The sequence below is a fragment of the Triticum aestivum genome, chromosome 4D, assembly GCF_018294505.1.
Source record: "Triticum aestivum cultivar Chinese Spring chromosome 4D, IWGSC CS RefSeq v2.1, whole genome shotgun sequence".
Classification (NCBI taxonomy): domain Eukaryota; kingdom Viridiplantae; phylum Streptophyta; class Magnoliopsida; order Poales; family Poaceae; genus Triticum; species Triticum aestivum.
In genome coordinates, this window is record NC_057805.1 from 483735008 (window position 1) to 483758205 (window position 23198).

Consider the following 23198-nt stretch of genomic DNA (forward strand, 5'->3'; position numbering starts at 1 on the left):
CCGTGGGCCCCTGCTACATTGGCCCGCCATGCACATGATACGGCCAACTGTGTAGAAAGCACCGTATATGAACGGCAGAACAAGTTAGATGATCAGAAACATGTATTTTACAAGTTTGTCCACCAAACTGGCCGTCACGTGCAAATTCTATGACTTACGGTGTATTTACCTCGGAAAAGAAACATGTTTTTTCATGCAAATTTTTTTCCCGATTTTTTTTCTTTGGTCCAAAAGTTAAGGAAAACCGAAACGTCGAAAAAACCATTTAAAAAATCGAAAACGCGTACGGAAAAATAAAAAAACAAATCCGAAGAGAGCGTCCAAAGCGCGACACGTGACGGGCGGCTGAGAGCGCGACACGTGGCGGGCGGCTGAGAGCGCGCCAAATGACGCTGATCGTTCTGAGGCTTCCGAAGGAGCGCTTTTTTTTTACGGGGTCCAAAGGAGCGCTCTTTAACCAGTCGCTCTAGCCTACATAGCGATTCCAAGTGTTGGACATGGAGTATGGATGCATTGGGCTTCACAAGTCCTTGACAAAGCTAAAATCAGAGGCCGCTACTATTTCACATGGACCAGTACTAGGCCCAAAGCTGAACCGAAAATTGGCAAATCTATCAGGACAGCCCATAAGGGCCCATGTCAACCAGTGGGCCGGTATCTACGAGTCGAGCGTGGACAGCGACAGGTCGAGGCTGATCCGACTCCCCGATGACGACGACGACGACGACGCTGTCGACGACGAGAGCAGGCTGCTCTTGGCGCCACCGCCCCCGGCCGGGCACAGGGCCAGCGCTAGCGACAGCGAGTAGCCACCGTCGCGTTCACCGGCCAGAGTCAGATTCGTGAATCCGGCGTCGACGACGTTGCCTGGCGGCTGGAGTCTGCACGGACGGACACCGTCGGTGCGGCTGGCCGTGTATGCGGCGGCGCGGTTAGGAGGCGTGCCGACCTGCATGGCACGAACATCATTAGATATTCTTTACTTTAGTAATAGTAGTAGTCTAGCTAGTTACTTCTATAATAAGGTCAATAAATCCGTTCGGCTCTTGGCAGATGCAAGTGCAGCACTGGGTTCAACCGCTCTAGATATATATACATTGATTTTTGAAACAAGATATGTAGAGACATTGTCACATTGACATGCTTGCTGGTAAGCAGAGTGCACGTGCGTACCTCAATAGGGTAGCCATCGCAGCAGGCAGCACGGGGACGGGGAGGATGACGCCCCGGAGCCACCAGGAACCCCAAGAATTTGAGCGTGGAGGCGGCGGCGCCGAGTTCGCCATCGCCGCCGCGGTGCAACCTTGCTGTAGGCATCCAGGGCTCTCGCCGATGCTTCTGCTTCTGCTTCATTCCCAGCGGCATCGAAGGGCGGGGCTCCACCAAGCGAGCCGCGGCCATGGGCGGCGCTTGAAGCACGGCATGCGCCTGCATCATATCCATATGCACGTGGTATTGGCCACCTGCTGCCGCCGGTGCGTGGCTGGACGACTCCATGTCCCTCCCGGAAGCGGCTCCTCTGCCGTGCGCTGTGTGCCATTGGGCCGCTGACATGTGGGCCAAGTTCCCAACGGGCCCACATGTCAATGGTAGAACTGCAACGTGCCGAACGTCATAGGATCCTCCTCCGTCCCTACCCTCGCATATTCCTCGTCCTCTTTTCACTCTCAGCAGGCTCGTGGGGCTCGCGCTCACCTCCTCCCTTGTCACCGTCTCAGATGCCCCTGCCCTCCTGTTAATTATTTGGTTGGAGCGAATTAAGTTTATTACATACTAATATATTACTAAAAAGCGACAATTAAATACCGATCGAAGAGAGTACCGATTATCACTGAGATCTAAAAAGCTGCCCGCACATTAGTTCATTGATCAGTGATAAGTAAATATCTCGATATAGTATAGGAAATGAGTGATGGATAATCCCACATTCCCACAGAAAGTGAATACTATGGCCTCTTTGATTCATAGGATAGGATTACCATAGGAATAGGAAACTTGTAGGAAACGAAATGAGATGTATATATCTCAAAATCCTATAAGTAGGAATAGGAAAAAAGATATGTCATTTGGTTCACATCATAGAAACTTTTTCATTGAATCTAGACTCATGTTGATTTCTCCTTTGAAATGTGAAGAATCGAAACCAATTCTATGTAGGAATAAAAATCAATTCCTATGAACTAAAGAGCTATAGACGAAAAATTCCTATAAGGCCGTGTAGGAATAGGAATCCATTCCTATAGAATTCCTCCGAACTAATAAAAGAGGCGTGTACTGTTAGCTTTCCAACGGAACTCGACCGTTGGCGGTCTTGCTCGGCAAAACTTTCACATATACTTACATGAGCACATCGTGTGCTCGGTCGGTCGTATTTTAACAATTGTAGGTACACCGAAACCAAATACTCCTTCTGTTCCTAAATACTTGTCTTTCTAGGCATTTCAAATGACTATCACATACGGATGTATGTAGACATATTTTAGAGCGTAGATTCACTCATTTTATTCCGCATGTAGTCACTTGTTGAAATGCCTAGAAAGACAAGTATTTAGGAACGGAGGGAGTAGCTTGGAATATACTTGTGTCAGCTCAAGATTCGAAAAGGAAAAGGTGGACGCAAAAATGGAGTTCTGGTCTGAAGTGTCGCCATGCATGCATTATTTATGCTGTGACTCATCAGTCATCATCACAAGTGAGCCTAACTAGCTAGGCACGGCCGGAGCGCCATGAAGAGAAAATAAGACACAGATTGAATGAGTGAATAACCGGGTGAAGAAGAAAAAGGAGCATGGAAAAGGTGGTGACCTTTTCAGTTGCGGGTGGAGCGGCAGCGTCGTCGACTCCTTTCTAGGCTTTGGCGAGCCGTAGCCGGGGACACGGCACTCCTCATCATCGTCGGTGCAGACTTCGGTGCCTCCTCCTGTTGCGCGTGTGTGCTCCTCCTGGCCCGACTGTTGCCCTGCTTGCTGCATCCCTGCTCGATCCACCACAACATTGGCGAAAAGGAATTACTCAAGTGTGGAGCAGAGTAGCTGCATGCATGCAACTTTTTTTATTATTATTGTCGTGACAAAGCATGCATGCACCGGTACGAATCGATAGCTCTGGTTGTGGCGGAGAAGTGTACATACATGCATGTCACCCATGCACATGTACACACACAAGAATGTGCATACTACACAAGGACTGCACTTAACAACGAACTTCGCTTAACAACTATCAAGTTCCACAAGTAATTTACTCTGTTGCGAGTTTTGCTGGTTAATTAGTTGGACGTACAGCAATATGTAGTGCTGGATTAGCTATCTTCGGATGGTCAATGTACGGCTGATGAGTGATGACCCGACAATCAATAGTCCACGTGGGGATTTCTCTTTATTTAATTGTATGCTTGCTTTAGTAGTTTAGTTCATGATGTTTTCGGAAAATAAGTAACGTTGGACAGCAGAAATAATGGAGATCCTATAGAGCATACTATGTGCAACTGTGCATATGTGACCTTATAATTATTCATATAAGTGTACCTTGCATTCCAAGATCATTCCTCATGTTCCTGTACATCTGCTCCAAACAAACACGCAGCATTAATCGTCGGTACGGGATCAAACAAAAGGAAAGGAACAACCAATCGAAGAACACACACGTACTCCATTCACATGCAGGTCAAGGTCATGCATGCGTACGTATAAAAGATCGATGCATGTGTATAAGCATGTACTAGCAAATACTAGTAGATTGGCAAACCTGCAGATGGCTTTTGACATGAGAAATGGTGAGCCCTCCAACCCCCATCACCTGCAGCACCCGCTTCGGCGTCGCCCCTGCAATGCATGCACACACCGCGCGCGCGCGTTAGACCGATGCGATGCCACCCCCATGATCAGATGCGCGATGATGGAGGACGCACTGTCGTGGCCTCCGAGGCTGTGAATGGCGTGGACGAAGCAGCGGTGCAGGGCGCTCGTCCACCGGAGGCGCGGCACCTTGGACCGGTTGTACTGCCTCACCCCGCCGCCGCCGCCGCAGTTCCCCTCCCTGCTGGTTCTTCTAGCCGCCATGGTCATCGATCTGGCTCAGCTTGGAGCTTAGATTATCTCAGCGGGAACACCTGCCGACACAGCAAAGATCGTGTGCTTTGCCTGCCCGCAGGAGCTGAGCCATCCGGGCCAGCTTATATACTACCGCTCCAACTAAACACCTCAGCTCCTCTCACACTCAAAGGTAGTTACCCAACCAAGGAGAGGAGTACGGAGTAGTGTTCAATGGTGCTGCGCAGGAGAGCAGAGAGTGAACAGGAAGAGACAAAAGGTTGGGGACAAAGGAGGGGTTTCAGATGGGGTGCAGGGCATATGCCTGCCTGCCTGCTGGCTGCTGCCATGCATGCCATTGCCATGGGGAGGGGATAATTATGAGATGGGGGCAGCGCTGTTGACCCGAGCGAGGGAGACGAAGACAGGGATGGGCAGGCATGCCAAGCTAGTTTTCCGCCTGTGTTGTGTTCCCACTGACATGCACCTGGCTGGCTTGTCCTCCCTCCCTCTTCTTGCATGCTCTGCTTGCTACGTACTACCTGTGTGCATGAGCAACTTGGGCATATTCATTCCACTGCAATTCGGCTCACTGGCTTAAAAAATACAGTGATCCACGTACATAAGAGTAACTCTAACCGATCCCCACTAACTGGTTAAGAGGAGAGAGAAAGAAAATCTGATTTTCCTCCTCTGGCCGGCACCTAGCGGACGCCCAAAAATACTCAGAGAAGTAATTAAAATACTACCAAGGGTTTTTCCCACCGCTGCTGGTCCCACCGCCCATCCGCAACGCGGATCTACGCCACCATCAGTGGTTTTATCAGCCCGTGGCAGAGCCGCCGCTTCTTCCTCCCGCGTGCGCCTACCAGGCTTCCCTAACATCCCGCGGCAACCATAGAGGAAATACATCGGTGTGCGGTAGCGGAATTGGGAATTTGGGTGGCCGAGATAACCGGCCGGCACACCCACAAGAAAATCGGGATTGGCTCCTTCCATTCTGTCGAGCAGGCGGCATGCGAATACGACATGTGGTCGGTCCGCCTGCACGGATCCGACGACCACCGCAACTTTGCTTTTGGGAAGCTGCTGCAGTTGGAGCCCATCGACCAGCGGGTGGTCTCCGCATGAGAGAGGAGGGAAGACCGGGAGGGAGCTCCGTGGATCTGATTCCCTCCCGGATCCATCGTCGATCTGGCTTGTGGATGGCTGGCGACACGTAGAGGGGTCGATGAGGGACGCTGGAGTTTCCTGTTGGTGTTCCGGTGGTTGTGTGCGTCTCCATGGCTGTGACGCCCCCGATTCGACCGTACACTAATCACGCACGCAAATGTGTACGATCAAGATCAGGGACTCACGCGAAGATATCACAACACAACTCTAGACACAAATCAAAATAATACAAGCTTATTACAAGCCAGGGGCCTCGAGGGCTCGAAACACAAGCGTCAGCGGAAGCAACAATATCTGAGTACAGACATAAGTTAAACAAGGATGCCTTAAGAAGGCTAGCACAAAAGCAACACGATCGAAGAGGCAAGGCCTCCTGCCTGGGACCTCCTAACTACTCCTGGTCTTCGGCGGCCTCCATGTAGTAGTATCCGTCGGCGGTGGCATCTGGCTCCAGGGAATCACCATCTGGTTGCAACAACTAGAAAGAAGAAAGAAGGGGGAAAAGGGGAAGCAAAGCAACCGTGAGTACTCATCCAAAGTACTCGCAAGCATCAGATCTAAACTAAGTATGCATTGGTATCAAATGAAAGGGTTGTATCTGTGGACTGAACTGCAGAATGCCAGAATAGGGGGGAAAGGCCTAGCCTATCGAAGACTAGCATCTTCAAGCAGCTCCAAGCATCTTGCAGCATACAGATGAGTAAAGAATAGCAGTTTAATTATCAAGCATGTTGTAGCAATAATGCCCAGAGATCCTTCCTCGACTCCCTGCGAGAAAGCAATCCTGGAGCCACATAACTTAAGTATCCATTTCTAGTTGTATTAGATCAAGATATAAGTCTGAACGTCCATTACCGTGGACACGGTATTCGAATAAAGATCTTCCCTGCTGGGGTACACCACGTTTTCCAACACGCTCGATCACTCTGGCCGGACACACTTTTCTGGGTCAATGCCCGGCCTCGGAAGATCAACACGTCGCAGCCCTACCTAGGCTCAGCAGAGAGGTCCCCGCCGGTCTACCTCCTAAGCACTCCGGGGTCTGGGCCCATCGCCCGTTGCACTCCGGGTCGTTACGTGCAGGGCGGGTCCAGGCTCCACCACTACAGGATGGTGCCGGCCCAGCCGTGCCGCAATGCTGAATTGGACGTCTGACAAAGCTTCGGCTGATACTGCGACGTCGAGGCCCATAACTATTCTCGCGTGGTGGTTGGTGCGTAAAGGCCAAAGGCCAATTCAGAACAAATACCCAAACCATAGCGTATTATTAGTTTGCGGAGACGAGCAGAAACTCACGATAATGTGACCCCTTCGCCCCGTCTCGAGGAAATACGGCAAGGGCAGGCCCAGCCCACTCGAGGGCTGCCTGACTTCCCGGCCGTGCCTCGTAACCATCTTGCGGGTGCTCTCCGGGCCCGCCCGACTTTCCCAAAGGTCTCAAGTAATGTCAAGGTATCCGTGTGTCCAAACATCAAGGGGAAAACCCAAGGAATCACCCTCGGAGGATTCCACTCAATGTAATCATCAAGGTGAATGTAAGAGGGACCACCCTCGAGGTTCACACTTCGAGGTGTTGCACGACAGAGCCGTATCGGGAATGGTGAAAGAGGAAATCACCCTCAATGACCACGACCGAATAGCTACACTACAACATTATCATCAGGAGTGCGTTATGAGGGATCACCCTCAGCACTCGATAGTAGCTCTGCAGAGTCGAGCAACAAAAGGGGGGTGATGTGATGTGAGGTGTCGGGCTCTGGCCGTCGATCATGTAGCTCGAGTCGTCGATGATGAAGCAGGGGCAATAAGGACAAGGTGGAGGTCACTGATGGATCACTATCCAACCTATACTAAGCAGTTTAGGATAAGCAGGTAAGGTACAACAGCAGGTTACAAAAGCAGGCTATGCATCAGAATAGGAGCAAACAATAACAGTAACAAAATCTAATGCAAGCATGAGAGAATAGAATGGGAAATATCGGAATGATCAAAGGGGGGCTTGCCTGGTTGCTCAGACAAGAAAAAGGGGTCGTCGTCGACGTAGTCGATCACAGCGGCATCAGCGGCAGTCTCGAGGTCTACCGGAGAGAAGAGGGGGAAGAAACAGCAAATACAGAGCAAACAGATGCATGACAAGACAATAAGCGATGCTAGAGTTGTTCTACCGCGGTGCTACGCGGTACCGTGGAAGGGGGGAAACATCCGGGAAAGTTTTCCCGAAGTTTGCATTTTTCGGACAGATGAAACAGAGGGGGGAAAGTTGCATGTTCTCTATGATAGGGGCACGTGACAGATGAACGGAGAGCGTATTCGGATTCGCCTCGTCGTTCTGAGCAACTTTCATGTATAACGTATTTTCATCCGAGTTATGGATTATTTTCTATTAATTTCTAAAGTTTAAACAATATTCTGAAATTATTATTAAATCTAAAATGGGGTTATTGCATTAGCATGACGTCATCATGACGTCAGCAGTCAACAGAGTTGACCAAAGTCAACCCTGACGTGTGGGGTCGTTCTGTCATAGTCTAACAACTAATTAACAGTTTTAATTAACTAAACAAGTTAATTAGGTACTAAACAGAGTTAATTAAGTTAATTAATTACCTATTTAATTAATTAATTAACTAATTACTTATTCTTATTTTTAAAATACATTTTCTTTTTTCTTTTTTTTAAAATCGTTTTTGGGGGCGGGTCCCCGTGTCAGTGGCCAGGGGGCCATTGCGGGTGCGGGCTAACGGCGCGGTTGTGGGCGCCCGTTTGGGTGTACGAGGCCACCAGGGGGGCGCCGGACACGGCGGCTGGCCGGAGTAGGGCGGCGCGGCGAGTGCCGCGGAGGCACGGGCGAGCGGCGCACGAGCCGCAGCAGCGCTAGGCGGCAGCGGGCAGAGCATGCACGGGACGACCACGGGTGCGGGGAAGGGCGCCTAGCGCGCGCCGCGGGCACGGCAGTGCGACGTTGAGCGCGAGCGCGCAAGGAAGAAGGCGCGGGGTGACCACGGCGAGCAGCCGGGACCGCGGGGCGTGCACGGCGGTGACAGGGGTAAGGGAGAGACAGGAGGGGTTCTCACCCCCGTTGCAGGGGATCAGGGTCGGCGAGGTCGATTGAGCCGTCGAGGGAGAGGTGGGGAGGCGACGCCAACAAGGTGGTGACGAGTGGCGACGGCGCGACGGGTGGCGAAGGCGTCACGGTCCGGCAACGGCGAGCGGCGAAGCCGGGGCGGCGCCAGGGGGCAGCGGCTTCGGGGTGTCGCCGCAAGGGAGGGCTTCGAGGGAGGGCTTCGAGGGAAGAGGGGCGAGGCGACGGCGTGCGGCGGCGTCGGGAGGCTCCGGCGAGGGGGCCCTGAGCGACGGTGGCGTCGGGGACGCGGCGGGGGAAGGGGGAAACAGCCCGATCCAGATCGGATCGGTCGAGAGAGAGAGAGAGAGAGAGAGAGAGAGAGAGAGAGAGAGAGAGAGAGAGAGAGAGAGAGAGAGTCGTGGGGGAGTGGGTCGTGTCGGTGGGCTAGGGTTCCCATGGTGGGGGGTTAAGGGAGTGAGGGGGGCGGGTGGGCCGACCAGCTGGGTTGGGCTGGTTGGCCGAGGCCCAGATGGGCAGGGGGGTTGTGGCCCCTTTTATTTTATTTAGTTTATTCCCTTTTTCTTTTATTGACTTTAGAGCATCTAAACATCATATAAATTTTTGGTTTCTCCACCACTATTATCAAATGATTAATTGTAACAACTTGGACATTTTAGTTAGCAGGTTTGACAAAATTTGAATTTTGACTTTAAACTCAGTTTTGAATTTGAGTTGCGATTTGGACCAAGCGAAGATTAGCAACAGTAACAGTGGTGACGTGGCACCATTAGCATGAGATTACCGTAGCATAATTATCCGGGCGTTACAATGGCACTTCTTCGCACGGATCCAGCCAGCAGCGAGTGGCGCGACTGCCGGTGAAAACCCTAGATCTATGTCTCCCAGATTGGATGATCACGATGCCTTCGGTGTTGTTCTTCCTCCTGGGGGCATCATTTTGGAGCAGTTGATGGTTGGAGGGGCCAAGAGGTGGAGCAGTGTTGCATTTACTGCATCAACGACGACGGGTCTCGGTGGCGCGGCGTAGTGGAGTCTCTACATTGGAATCGTGTTGATGGATGCGAGTAGGATGGTGGCGCTGACTGGCGTCATGGTACCGATGAAAGTTGGGTCTGGCAAGGTCAATGCGTTGATCCCTTTTGAAGATGGGACAGAGGAAGATGGCGGTGGCGGCTTCTAGAGCTTGCGCATGCAGTGCGTGCTAGACCTGTGAATGGACAACCCAGTCTGGAGGCCCAAACCCGAAGCCCGACATCGGGGCCAGGTTTGGGCTTCACTTTCTCGCCTGAAGCCTGGCCCGAAAGCCCGGAAAAAGCCAGAAACGGTCATGTATGTATTAGTCGAAATATAGGTATAATAAATTAATATAATATCTCAAATATAATTAATTTAATTAAAAAATGCCACTGTTCATGTGCTTCGGGCCGGGTTCGGGTTTGGGTTTTGCCAAGCCAGACCCAAACCCGACCCGGCCCATGGAATCGTGAGGTTTAGTGCGTGCTCAGGTTCCGCTAGACCGGTTGGTGCTCTCGGCTCGCCGTGGAGCGGCTTGGTGAGGCCAACAGATTAGATGATGTGTGTTAGTGAGAGGTCAGAGCATGTCGAACTTGTAGGTGCAGCAACAAAGATCGCCAAGAAGATGGATTTTGATTGGTCCATGTATTTGTTTTGTCAGACTATATTGAATAATATAATAAAAATGGATGTGTGCATCCTTGGATGCAGAGGCTAGGGGTTTCAACCTCCTTAAAAGAAAGAAAAGGAAGAAAAAGAAAGAAAGAAAATAGTGTGGTGGTATTGTCTTTATGCTATGGCCGAGTCAATAATATGGGGCCGGAGACGATTTGTAGCATGCATGGATAGAAGCACGCGCCGCTGTGGACAGCAGGATTGCGCCAAGATTCAAACACTTGTAATACCCTGCGAATTTGTACATAGGGCACACATTCGATGCATACTCTCTTCTTCCTGAATAAGTGTACGTTTGGCATTTAAAATTTATCCATAAAAGAGTGTATTTCTATCTTTTCAATGCATTTTAAACTAGAAAAACTTATCATCGTCGTCACACAGTAATTAAGATTAATAACATTCAACACATAGTCTCCTTATCCTAAAAAAAACACATAGTCTTCTTACTTTTTGCATGCACTTAGCTCATTGATGGTGAAATAATTAAAAAGAAAAGAGATGGTGGCTTGCACCTTTCTACTGCATTTTTACTCCATGCTATAATTTATTCTAAAATTTCTATGTGTGCATCCTGGATGGGGAGAGTATTTTTTATGTTTGATAAACACACCATCAGGAGAAGCTGGAATGGATATGCATTGAGCTCGCTGAAAAATCAGAAGTGGGCCGGGTGGTGCTTGTAGATTATAGGTAGGTTTATATGCAGATGCGAAAGGATGCGTCCAGTCGGAACAACCTAGAAAAGCTCAATCTTGTCACCGACCGTGACCCATGTGTACTACGAGATTGAGTTGTGTGTGCACTGAATGACTGAAGTAGTGCACATATGTGCATGTTGTGACTAGCTAGCTAACTGCAGAATTTTAGCCCAGGCAGAATAAAGGTGGATGCACGGTTTGATTAGTCAGGGAGATGCATGGTTGATTAGTCATAAAAGGTAAAGGGCATGGTAGTAGCTAGGAGCACCTGCATGCAGTGTCTGGGAGTTGAAGGATTTGAGCTCTGAATTTGGACTGAAAAAATAGTATAGTACCAATCAATTGCAAGAAAAGCTAGTCAACTTTTTATTCCTCCTTTTTTAGTCTTGGGAAAACCGAAAGCTTAGCTACGACACAAAGCTAGCGATTTTGTTGATGAAAGGGAAATGATAATTTGCACCATCGTCAGCTAGTATCAACAAGAGCATGGTGGAGATCAGGTAGCATCATCATTACTATTCCCTTCGATCCATAATAAGTGTTGCAGATTAGAACTGAATCAACAAGGAACAACTGTTTAGACCTTTGATTTGAAGAGAAACCCCACGAAGGGCAAAATTTCGTGTTTTGACCATAATAAGTGTTGCAGATTAGAACTGAATCAACAAGGAACAACTGTTTAGACCTTTGATTTGAAGAGAAACCCCCACGAAGGGCAAAATTTCGTGTTTTGACCCTCTTTGCATACAAATTCAGGATCTGACCCCGGTGGGAAAAATTTCGGGATTTGACCATTTCGCTACCGCCAGGGGCTCTGGCGGTAGGGTTACACAGGCTACCGCCAGGGGCCCTGATGGTAGGGTGCGACGGAGGGAGACGGCGGCCGTTTGCCCGGGCTGACGTGGATGAGTACCCTACCGCCAGGGCACCTGGCGGTAGCCCGTCTAACCTTAACGCCAGAGCCCCTGGCGGTAGGGTGTGGTTGGATTTTGCCTTCGCAAAGTTTCTGTAACGAAATATGGAAGTGCCCTGGCGGTAGGTTCACCTTACCGCCAGGTGGGTTGGCGGTAGGCTGTGTGACCCTACCGCCAGGGTCCTTGGCGGTAGGGTCCTGTGTTTTATTGTTTCAAGTTCATTTGTTTGCTTCTTTTTAAAAACAATATCACAGCAAGTTTCACAAATATGACATCAATATTACAGATCTTAAACAATTGAACTTTGGCATCCCATACACATTAACAAAACTTGAAGTTCATAGAACATTTCAAACGAACTTCAACTAATTAGTAAACGGAGTTCCACATAGTTTCATAAATAGCAAACACATAGATCCACAAATAGCAAACACATAGGTCCACGTAGTTTCACAACCACTAGACAAGTTCAACCAAACGAAGTTCAACTAAATAGCAAACACATAGACAACCCAACTACAAGAGCCAAGTATCCAAGAGCAGAATCAGTTGCTCCTTCCCCTCTTGGAGGTACGGTCCTCGTTACTCTTTGAACGTGTCTCTTTAGTCTTCTTCTTGGGCCGTCGAGTAACCGGTCTCTGGAAAGGGTCCGAACTCAGCAAATCCTTCTTCTTTGGATTCCTCTTCGGCAACTGAGGTGGTTGAGATGATTGAGTTGGTGGAGGTCCATAATCTTCATCGTACTCCTCCTCCCCGTTGCTCTCATCCTCCTCCTTCTCCCCTTCTTCATGTGTGGCCTCCTCCTCCTCCTCCTCAACCAACCTAGACGACGAGGGAACATGGCTCGATGAGCCGATGAGACCCTGTGTGCCTACAGGCTGATAAGCTTCAACCGACCCAGCTCCAGCACACCCAAGCAGCCCTACCAGCTTGCGACAACGCTTCACGAACTTCTGCACTCACAATGAAACAAGGGCATAATAAGTATCAGATTTATGATTGCAAGTGAACAAGATGCGTTTGTTCTGAGGAGGCTGAAGTTGTACCTTCATCGCCCCCACTCTGTTCTCAGATTGTACGCTCCCGGGGGCATCACCTAGGGCATTTGAGGCTTCAAAGATGCATCTGTTCAGCTCACCGGACTGTAACGGCATAAGTCATTCACAATGATGAATAAAATAATTTAAATACAACCGTCGGTTCAAACTTACCACTCTGTTGATGAAGGGTGAAAACTCCCTAAATCCACTATGCATGTCTCTGATGCCGGTCTGGTAGGCCTCTTCCTCGGGGTCATCCCTCTCTAGCTCCGCGATGTCTTCCGCCGTCCACCGAGGCCTGAGACGAAGACGGTGCTTCTGGCCATCATCGTACCACCTCATGTGTCGGCCCAGGTAAGCATCCCAGACAGTCACTTTCCTCTCCACATCTTTATGGAACCTCCGTCGGTTCCACTCCGTCACATGAGTTTTATGCTCCTCTCCCCAGTCTGTGATCGACTGATTCTTCTGCCGGCTCATCCTGCAAGGCATAGGGCACAAGAAACATCATAATAAAGTTGAATGCAATGAAATCTTGGGCATGAAGAACAAGCGCACTCACAAGTGGAGCGCGTGGCCGCCGGTATCGGTTAGCAGGCCCGGTGGGGTATGCTAATAAATGCCAAACTGCGTGGCCACGCGGTGTGGCAAGTGCCACTCGACGGCGTACACACAGATCATGGGCACGATGCACCGCCAAAGAACTTTGTCCGCATCGCACATCACGTTCAGATCGAAGTCCCACTCTCGGTCATGATACGGCCACCAGTTTACCTATTACATATACATTGGTAAGTTCCCACTCTCGGTAAAAAGTGGAATCAAAGAGAAAGGTGTTGAGCGAGTTCATATACCTGCGTATGCGTCAAAGCATCCAACTCGTTGGTGTAGGTCTTGTACGAAGTCTTGTTTAGGCCTGTGTAGAGTTTGACAACGTCCCACTCGTAAGCTACGGTGGGGTGTCGAGTCTCGTCGCCATCTTCGCTATAGGCACCCCATGGGTGTCTTGGCATCTTCTCCGGACGCCCCACCGGCAGCCGCTCCCACATCCAAATGGAGAAGGCCCAGACAAAGCCACCCATATTGGACATGTCTCCAGTCCTCTGCGTTGCGTCGTCAAGCTGCAAAACATCAAATGAGGATCAGATATAACAAAATGTCATGGACATACTTTCGTAGGTAGGCAATTAGATACTCTCTTACCGAACGGTATAGGTAGGCGAGAGATGCAGTCCCCCAACTGTACCCTGCATCCCAGTCGGCTAGGAAGAACAGATACGACCAGTTGGCAGAGTTCCCGGAGCTGTCTGGAAACACGACCTCCATGAGAAGATACCACAGGTAGGCCCTCGCGTACCACTCCACAGTCGCCTCGTCGGCGCCCGCGGGGCATGTCTTCCGGTGCTCCGAGAGCCAGGGCAACGATACACCGGATGGATGGTTACCCTTAGTATCGGGGCAGTCGCCGATGAGGGTGGTAACCCTCTGCTACCAGTTGGTCCTCTCCACTCGCCCGGTGAGTGCATGACCCTCGATCGGCATGGCAGTAATCATCGACCAATCCTCGAGGGTCACCGTCATCTCCCCGCATGGCAGATGGAAAGAATGGGTCTCCGGTCGCCACCGGTCAATCAAAGTTGTCAGAGCTGCGTGGACAAGCGTCGGCGGCTGACGCTTGAACTGCAACACGAAACCCAACAATCGTGCTCTCTTGAAGAACGGCGCGTAGCGCTCGTCGTAGTCCATATGCCCATGAACCCCGTGACCCCTCATGCGCGGTGGCTGGAGCATCTGTCAAAAAGTGAACGCCAAAAGTTAGGAAATTATTTTCATCAATCCGAAAACTTTGATCAATATTTCCTTCATATTACTTACCTCTCCGTTCTCTATAAAACGGGCACGATGACCCTTGTCGAATGCGTAGTCAAGCATGGAGTACCGTGGGCCGATGTTGTCCGCAAGAGGTGCCCGCCTTAATAAAATTTCATAAACAAAACCATCATAAGCATAAGCATACATAAACAAAAAATGAAATCAAATCATATCAACATGCATCATATCAAAAAAAAAATCTTAAGCATATTGCTCCAACAACATCTACTACACATGATGGATCAAATCATATCAACATGCATCATATAAAAAATCCTCCAACATGCATCATATCATCATTTTTTAAACAAATTTTTTTAAATAGAGTTCATCTTGAATGTATTTTCTCCAAACAACATCTTCATATCATCATATCAACATGCATCATAAAACTACAATCAAGTCCTCCCACATGCATTACATCATAATTTTTTTAACAAAAAAAATTATGAACTAGGGTTCATCTTCACACTAACATATGAACAATTGATTACAGTTCATATTCAATACCACTAGTTACTTAAGAACTAAGAACTAGAACTACAATCAAGCTAAAACAATCTTAGGTGAAAAAAATTCCAATCTAAGTTCAAAAATATGAGGGATTTCAAGCAAATAATGCGTCGAATCGGAAGCAAGTTTGCAAAAACTAATTGGAGAGATCGGAGGAGCTTACGTTTCTCTCTTCGGGGCCATCTCGATCCGCAAAAACAATGAACAAACGGTGAAGATCCGAGGGGGAGAGTGGAGGAGATGAGAGAGGGAGAGAGGGGCGAGTTGGGGGAGAAGAAAAGAAACTGCCGACGGGGGGGGGGGGGGGGGGAGGGGAGGGGTGGGGAGATTGGCAAGGGCGCGGGGGTCTCGGGCGAAATAACTGCTCGGACCCTACTGCCAGGGGCTCTGGCTGTAGGGTTAGACAGCCTCCCGCCATGGTCCATGGCGTAGGGTGCGACGGAGGGGGACGGCGGTCGTCTCCGCGTGCTGAGGTGGATTAGTACCCTACCGCCAGGGGCCCTGGCGGTAGGCTATCTAACCCTACCGCCAGCACCCCTGGCGGTAAGAAAAAGGGTCAAATCCTGATTTTTTTTTCAAACCGGGGTCAGATCCTGAATTTGTATCCCAGAAGGGTCAAAACACGGAATTTTGCCCCCACGAAGTAGTATACGAAGGATGCATACACGCGCACAGACAGACAGAGAGGAGAGGGGGGAACGGGCAGGGCTACAGGAGGCAGGCAGTACTGGTGGAGCTGCACGGCGCCACCATGATTGCATGCAGGGCAAAGCAAGCGGATCATACGGCTCATCATGGCCTCGCACCCTACACCCACTGATCCTCTATGCCGATGCCACTGCCATGCATGCATGCGGACACCCATGCACCGTCGATTTCTTGCTAGTAGTACCAGCGCACTAATACGTACTCAGCGAACTGTCAAAGCCTGCACCGGTCGGTCTAGCCAGCAGATTAACCATTCAGATGCATGTTAAGTGCTACTAGTTCATGACCACATGGCTACTCCCTCTGTTCCCAAATATTTGTTCTTTTTTAAAATTTCAAATGAACTACCACATATGGATATATATAGACATATTTTGAGTGTAGTTTTGCTCTGTACGTAGTCACTTGTTGAAATCTATAGAAAAACAAATATTTAGGAACGAAGGGAGTACTTGCCAGGCCGTCGAAAACGTGGGAAGAGAACCATGCGCATTGCAAATGACCGGGTTGCCGCATCCAATGGTGACGGTTAACTTACTACTATCACACACACACACACACAACTTGTGTATATGTGGTGACTGCATTATGCGCGTACGTAGAGCATCCATTCTGAGACAGATGAGGTCGGGCGAGAACGAAGGGAGCTAGCTAGGTTGGTTGCTGGGATTGACCGGCGCATGCCATGGATGTCATGGAGCACATAACTTGATGCCTCTGCGCGCGTCTGTGTGCATGCTGCTCTTGGTCGACCATGGATGGGGGGGAAGGACGTCAATATTGTACGTACGTACAGTTACAGTGTAGTGGTGCCTACTGTACGCGTATCAGTCTGTGACAAGGAGACCATCGATGCACAAGGCTGGCCACAGTCACCATGATGGACACGAGGGTGGAAAAAATCCATGGTGGTCGAAGGGCGTCGGATTAGTCCACAAGGTGAACGAGAGGTGAATTCTCCCACGGGAGAAAGAGAGGAAAGGCAGGCGACGATGGCAACTAGCCAACTATCGGGTCGGCAAAGCTAGCGTGTCTAGGCCCGAGCTCTTCTGCACTCGATAAACAGTAAATTAAAAAAAATGCATCAAAGATTCTCGGGTGCGCAATAGCGTGCAAATTTTTGTGGTGTTTGGACATTCGATGAGGAGCCAATGGGCTAAAAAAATCGTCGAACGATATTTCCTCCTACCATGTTCAAACCATTATTGGATGGACAAAGCTAGCCATCCTGTTTTTGTACCAGGAGCAAGAAAAAGGCGAGGACAATCGAGCGAGGAACAGAACAAACAGGTGCGAGAGGCGGGGAGAATGATGAGATGGCTGAGACGACGGGGAACAGTGGCGAGGCGAGGGCGGGACAGTCGCCGCACAAGGCCGGTAGGCAGGCACAGTACTAGTGAGGCATCATTCCAAGGGGCCAGGGCATGCATGCATGCAGCAGACGGCATTCTACTCTACTCAACGCTCCGATTTGCTGTTCCCGCGTCCATGATTCTTCGTGTCTCCCCCGACCCCGATCGATCTCCCCGTCGTCCAATGCGCACGCACGCACGCACGCCGCCGCTGCTGCTAGCCTAGCTTGCTTGCTAGCCTGTCGTGGCTATGGCTAGCTAGATGCCGCCGGGGCCTGAGAGCCCCTGGGATGGTACGAACCACACATGTGCGCGCCTCTGGTTTCTCCGTGCGCCATCATCATTCCCCTGCCCCCGCCCGCGCGCGCCTGCGAAGTTGCATGTGTCCGCCCAGTGCACGCATGTGCCGGTGGATACGCCGGTGCAGCGCACTGACGAGCGGCGCTCGTTGCCGCCCTCGTCGGCGCCACGGGGGAACCCCGAGTGCTGGACGTCAAGGCGTGTTTGGTTCAGATCTCTTTTTTTCGATCGAAGGGGCCGTGTGGCCCCTATTTTCATTTATGAAAATGGAGTTGTTTACAAGGCATCAAACCAACCATTACATCACTAATATAGAAGCCACATCAGGATGCTCCAGCCTATCAAGCCTAATCATCACATCACTGATATATATCACCACATCAGGATGCTTCAATCTGTCCAAAACTAGCCATGAAAGAGCCTAGTGCTACACTAGCTACAAAGGTATCAACGGACTAAAGGACGATAACCAAATTAACTTAAAGGCTTCGAAGCCAGCAAGCATTTCCAGCGGCTAGCTTCACAAAATCCTTCTCACATGCGGCGCCAAACCATGCCCTCCTCTGAAGATATCACGAGTCACCCTCACGATATGTCTAGACACCTGATGAAGCATGCTTTGCACCCCTCTTTTCTGCAGATTTTTCCAAGAGTCAAGTAGGGAACAAATAAGAAAGATAATGTCAGTAGGATCTCTAGACATAACACTTTAAAAACAGGATTTGTTCCTTGTTTTCCATACAGACCACAAGAGAGCAGCAGTACCCAATAAAACAACTACTCTATCTTTGCCGGTATAGCTAGACAACCAGTTCTGGCATAGGTCGAAAAAAGACATTGGAGCTCTCTGGTTCCCTAGAGCACATCCCACAATATTCCACAGGAACTTAGCTAAGGAACAAGAGAAAAATAAATGATTCACACTCTCTTCACAGTCACAAAAATCACAAAACTTAGCACTTTCCAGCCTTTTTTACTCAAATTGTCCTTGGTCAGAATCCTATTTTTGTTACTAACCAAGAGAATGCCTTAACTTTAAGAGGCATCTTCATCCTCCATAGTTTTTTAAAAGGGAAAACAACTTGTCTAGCTATAAGATAGTGATACAGAGATTTAACAGAAAAGCTACCGGAGTTTGTGAATAACCATTTAACTTTGTCAGGCTTATCAGACAAAATCACCTCACCACACATATCAAGTAACTTATTCAACATATCAAGAGTCTCCCCATGTAAACATCTTCTGAACCTAATACAATTAAACTCCAAGGTAAATACCTTCGCAACAGTAACATGTTTGCAAAAAGTTAAATTATAAAGACGAGGAAAAATCAAACAAATAGGTTTATCGTTTATCCACGCATCTTCCCAAAATCTAGTTTTACGTCCATCCCCCACAATTCTCTGACAACAGCTATAGAAGATATCCTTAACTTCAATTAAGTCATTCCAGAAGTGGGAGTTGTTAGGAGATGATTCACATTGAGTCAAAGTTTTCTTCTTCAGATACTTTGCTCTAATCAACTCCTGCCAGTCCCCCTCCTCATTTTCTAGTCTCCAGAGCCACTTACAAAGAAGACTAACATTTTTAACATCTAGATTAGTAACCCCCAGTCCTCCCTGGTCCCTAGGTTGGCACACATCATTCCAGTTGACCAGGTGGTACTTCCGCACCCCCTCCCTTTCTTGCCAAACCAAATGAGCTCGGAAAAAATCAAAATGTTTACCAACACCTTTAGGCAATCTAAAGAAGGAAAGCATGTGACTAGGGACACTACTCAAGCAAGTCTCACTTAGAATGAGTCTCTCTCCCATACGAAACAAGCTCCCTTGCCAGTTAGCTGCTTTCTTCTCACATTTCTCCTCAGCAGGTTTCCAATCGCTATTACTAAGTTTCTTGTAGTGTAGAGGCATACCCAGGTAGCAAAAAGGAAAGGTTCCAATTGTGCAAGTAAAGATTTGAGCATGTTCCTTCTGTCTTACTTCCGCCTCACCAAAGCAGTAAACCTAGCTTTCTAAAAAATTGTTTTTTAGACCACTCAAGTGCTCAAAGACACAAAGAATGATTTTAAGATTCCTAGCTTCTTCCAAGTCGTCCTCGAAACAAAAAATCGTGTCGTCAACATATTGTAAAACAGAAAGGCCACCTTCATAAATCTGAGGGGCTAGACCTTTTTATTAACCCTTGCTCGTGAACCCTTCCAACCAGGGTCACCAGGACATCAGCAGCTATATTAAACAGCAAGGGGGAGAAGGGATCCCCCTGCCTTAGACCTTTTCTAGTAGTAAAATAATTACCCAAGATATCATTTAAAGTAATAGCCACTTTCCCATCAACAATGGCTGACCTGGTCCACTGAATAAACTTTTCAGGGAACCCTTTCATCTCTAACACAGAAAGCATAAAGTCCCAGTTAATTTTATCGTAAGCTTTCTCAAAATCGACTTTAAAAAGCACACCAGAGAGCTTGTTTCTATGAAGATAGTGTATGGTCTCATGCAACATTACTACATTATCCAACAAATAACGCCCTTTAATAAACGTTGTTTGGATCTTAGACACTAGCTTTGTCAGCAACTAACATTGCTCTAGTGTTCAAAACCTTGGTAAAAATCTTAAAAGGAACATTAAGCATGAAAATAGGTCTATACATTTGAATCTTATCAGCCCCCTGGCCTTTGGCAATCAATGTAACAACACCATAATTTAGCCTAGAGAGGTCCAATTTGCCATCAAAAAAATCATTAAACAGCTGAAGTAGATAAGAAGAAATTAAATCCCAAAATACTTGGTAAAATTCAACGGGCATTCCATCAGGGCCAACCGCTCGGTTACGTTTCATAGAGAGGACAGCAAGCTTGATCTCTTCCAAGGAGAATCTAGCAGTCAACATATTCTAATCTTTAATATCTAAACAAGCAGGAACAGGAATATTTAGGGAGATAGGTAAAAGGACTACAGGACCAAAAAGCTCTTTATAGAACTTGGTAGCATAGTACAATAGTTCCTTATCACCCTGGATAATAACCCCATCCTGCACAAAACGAAAGATCTTGTTCTTTCTTTTCCTACCGCTCGCCTTAATCATAAAATATCTAGTGATGTTATTCCCTTCCCTAAGATCTCTCTCTTTAGAGCACTGATACCATTTGATTTCCTCCTCTCTCAAAATCTTATTCAAACTACACTGAAGGTCTCTTCTAAGTTCATAGTCAGCTACTGATAACCCAGTTAGCTCACATCTCCTATCAAGATCATCTAGTTGAGAACTTAGAGTGTTTCTTTTTTCCCTATAAGCCCTCTCCACATTGAGATTCCAGCCTTTCAGGCATCTTCTCAAATTCCTCGTTTTCTGCATCCAAATGGCCAAATTATCCTTGCCATTCACATTAGTATGCCAAATTTTATTAACTACAGCAGCAAGATCATCTTTGGTAAACCAACATAATTCAAAGCGAAAAGGTTTATTAGCTGTAACGGTTTTAACCCCGTTATGCATAAGCAAGGCTGCATGGTCAGAGACACCTCTAACCAGTGTCCTGATAATAACTAGTGGAAATTTTAACTCCCAAGCGGGGCTAACTAAGATCCTATCCAACTTAACAAAAAGGGGATCAATCTGGTTATTCGACCAAGTAAAATTTCGCCCAGAAAGCTCAAGCTCCTTCAGGCCCCAATGCTCAATAATAGAATTGAAAAAGAAAGACCATTTAGGAGGCTTCTTGGCCTTGTTCCTATCCTTGCTCCTCCTAATGATATTAAAATCACCGCCAACAACAAAAGTATGATCATTACACCCAAGCATATGCACAAAATCAATCAAGAAATCTTCTTTGTCTCTGGAGTGAGCAGCTCCATAGATATTGACCAGATTCCATTTAGAACATGTCCTCTTATCCATAAGAGTCATCCTAGTCAAGTATTTACTAGCTACACAAGTATCTACTTCAAATAAATCTTCTCTAACCCCCATAAGCAAGCGACCAGAAGCACCAACAGATGGCTGCCAAAGCCAAATAAAGGTGAAACGGCCGCTAACCCCAGCCAGCCAGGGGTCAGCGAACGCGCTCTTTTTTGTCTCTTGAATACAAACAAATTCTAGCTTATTCCACCCCGGTCGCCTCGTAAAGTCATCAGGGACCTGCGTACAATCAAACTCATCTTCTTTTTGATAGTCCACATCATCAGTAAAGTCCTCCAACACAGATGGCAAATTCAGCATTAACTTGTTCCACCCCGGAGAGTAGTTTCTCATTTGACATTTTTTTCTCAAGCAGTTTTTTCCTAGTCTCTCTCTCAGCAATTAAGTTCATGTCAACTTCATACTGGCTAGAAATAACTTCTTCCCTGTGTGTATCTTCACCATAAGCTGCACCTGCATCTACATGTAGTTGATTCCTCATAGATTTACTGCATCCTGCATCATCTCCAGTTGCCTTATCTCTAGGTCTTTTTCAGCAACACTAGCATTCGCGGCGATGTTTCTGGGATTACTCACTAAAATTCCCCTTTCCATTGGACCTCCTTCTTCCACAATATCTTCCAAATCGAAGTAGATGTCGTAAATGTAGCCACCCTCATTAAGAGGCACACTTGATGGTATTTTTCTTGGGTCCATAACCCCTATTTTTGCTCTAAGAACCTCACATTGCCTGTACAATTCCATATCGATCTCAAGGACGTCGCCAATCAGTGACCCAGCCTCACAAAACACTTGCTGTTAGTGCTGCAAGGTTTCTAGCACTCCGCTAACTGTGACACAGCATACATATAACTTGTAAGATGCCATCGAGGAATTTGTCCATCTGCTTATCTTTATATTGGTTCACATCTTTATTTTAGGTCATTTTGCATACTTGTTTCAATTGGGTCTGGGTGGACAAATGCAGACTAAAAATCAACATATGCATGTAGTTTGGTTGCCTGCATTAGGCTTTCTGTATGAGGGGATCAACTAGTCGGCATGCTGTTTGGTTGCCTGCGTCGCTGTTGTTATACAAATAACATGTTGTTTGGTTGCAAACGACTAAAGATATGATCACCACTTCTCACAAGTGGTGACCTTACCACATACACTGAACATTGTCTTATAGCTAGGAAACAAATGGCAGTTTATCCTGCCTATTAGCAAATGACAGTACAAATTACTAAGAGCCAACATGGCTGAATAGTGCAAAGTTCAACGATGCTAACTAGGTGGAAGTTCATCCTCTTACTCTACCTCTTCTTATGCTGCAGTTGTTCTGCTTTCTTTTCTTCTCTTCTCCTGCTGCCTCTTTCTTCCTCCTCTTCTTCACTACAAAAAAAATACACTTCCGTGATGATACGTGTTTGTCACAGTAGGTCACATTTTCTGCCATGCATGTACATCCATGACAATTTTATGACAGAATCAAGATAGTCATACCTGTGCTGTCGTAGAAGTGTTCCACGACATTACCAAAATTATCATCACGGAAGTGTCCACTTCCATGAAGATAAATCCCGCGTCATAGAAGTGCTTTCGTCAAGGGTGACCGACACGTGGCATCGACCGTAACGGGTCGCCGTTAAGCTATCGGGTCCGACTTTGGATCCGATAACCCGTTAACAGCCCCGACCAATGGGGATTTTCCACGTGTAAAATTCTCATTGGCCGGAGGAAACACGTGTTTGCTCACCGTTGGGACAGATGTCATCTACTCATTGGACAGGAGGCGCCTATGATACGTCGACACATGGCATGGCCCAACAGAGGCCCATTCCGGTGAAAAGGTCGGCCCAGCTAAAAGCCCACCATGTTTTTTCAGACACTAGTGGGCTGGCCCGTTAACAACCTGCCAT

The 23198-nt window shown here is 47.9% G+C and overlaps 1 protein-coding gene and 1 pseudogene across 1 annotated transcript; both read right to left on the bottom strand.

Annotated features, from left to right (window-relative positions):
• Window positions 1–394: 394 nt before the first annotated feature.
• Window positions 395–4356, bottom strand: LOC123100460 (uncharacterized). Its single transcript, XM_044522393.1, has 6 exons — window positions 3908–4356; window positions 3745–3821; window positions 3525–3561; window positions 2806–2974; window positions 1174–1732; window positions 395–949 (listed from the first exon to the last, which is right to left on the bottom strand). The coding sequence occupies exons 1-6, from the start codon at window positions 4062–4064 to the stop codon at window positions 659–661; spliced, it is 1290 nt and encodes a 429-aa protein (XP_044378328.1). The 5' UTR covers window positions 4065–4356; the 3' UTR covers window positions 395–658.
• A 6550-nt stretch (window positions 4357–10906) lies between these two features.
• On the bottom strand, window positions 10907–15198 carry LOC123097107 (protein MAINTENANCE OF MERISTEMS-like; annotated as a pseudogene).
• Window positions 15199–23198: the final 8000 nt, after the last annotated feature.

Coding starts and splice junctions, on each gene's coding strand:
- LOC123100460 (XM_044522393.1), bottom strand. CDS start 4,064: ATGACCATGGCGGCTAGAAGAACCAGCAGGGAGGGGAACTGCGGCGGC. Junction 2,975..3,524: donor GAATGATCTTGGAATGCAAG/GTACACTTATAT, acceptor TGGATCGAGCAG/GGATGCAGCAAGCAGGGCAA. Junction 950..1,173: donor GCGATGGCTACCCTATTGAG/GTACGCACGTGC, acceptor CGTGCCATGCAG/GTCGGCACGCCTCCTAACCG.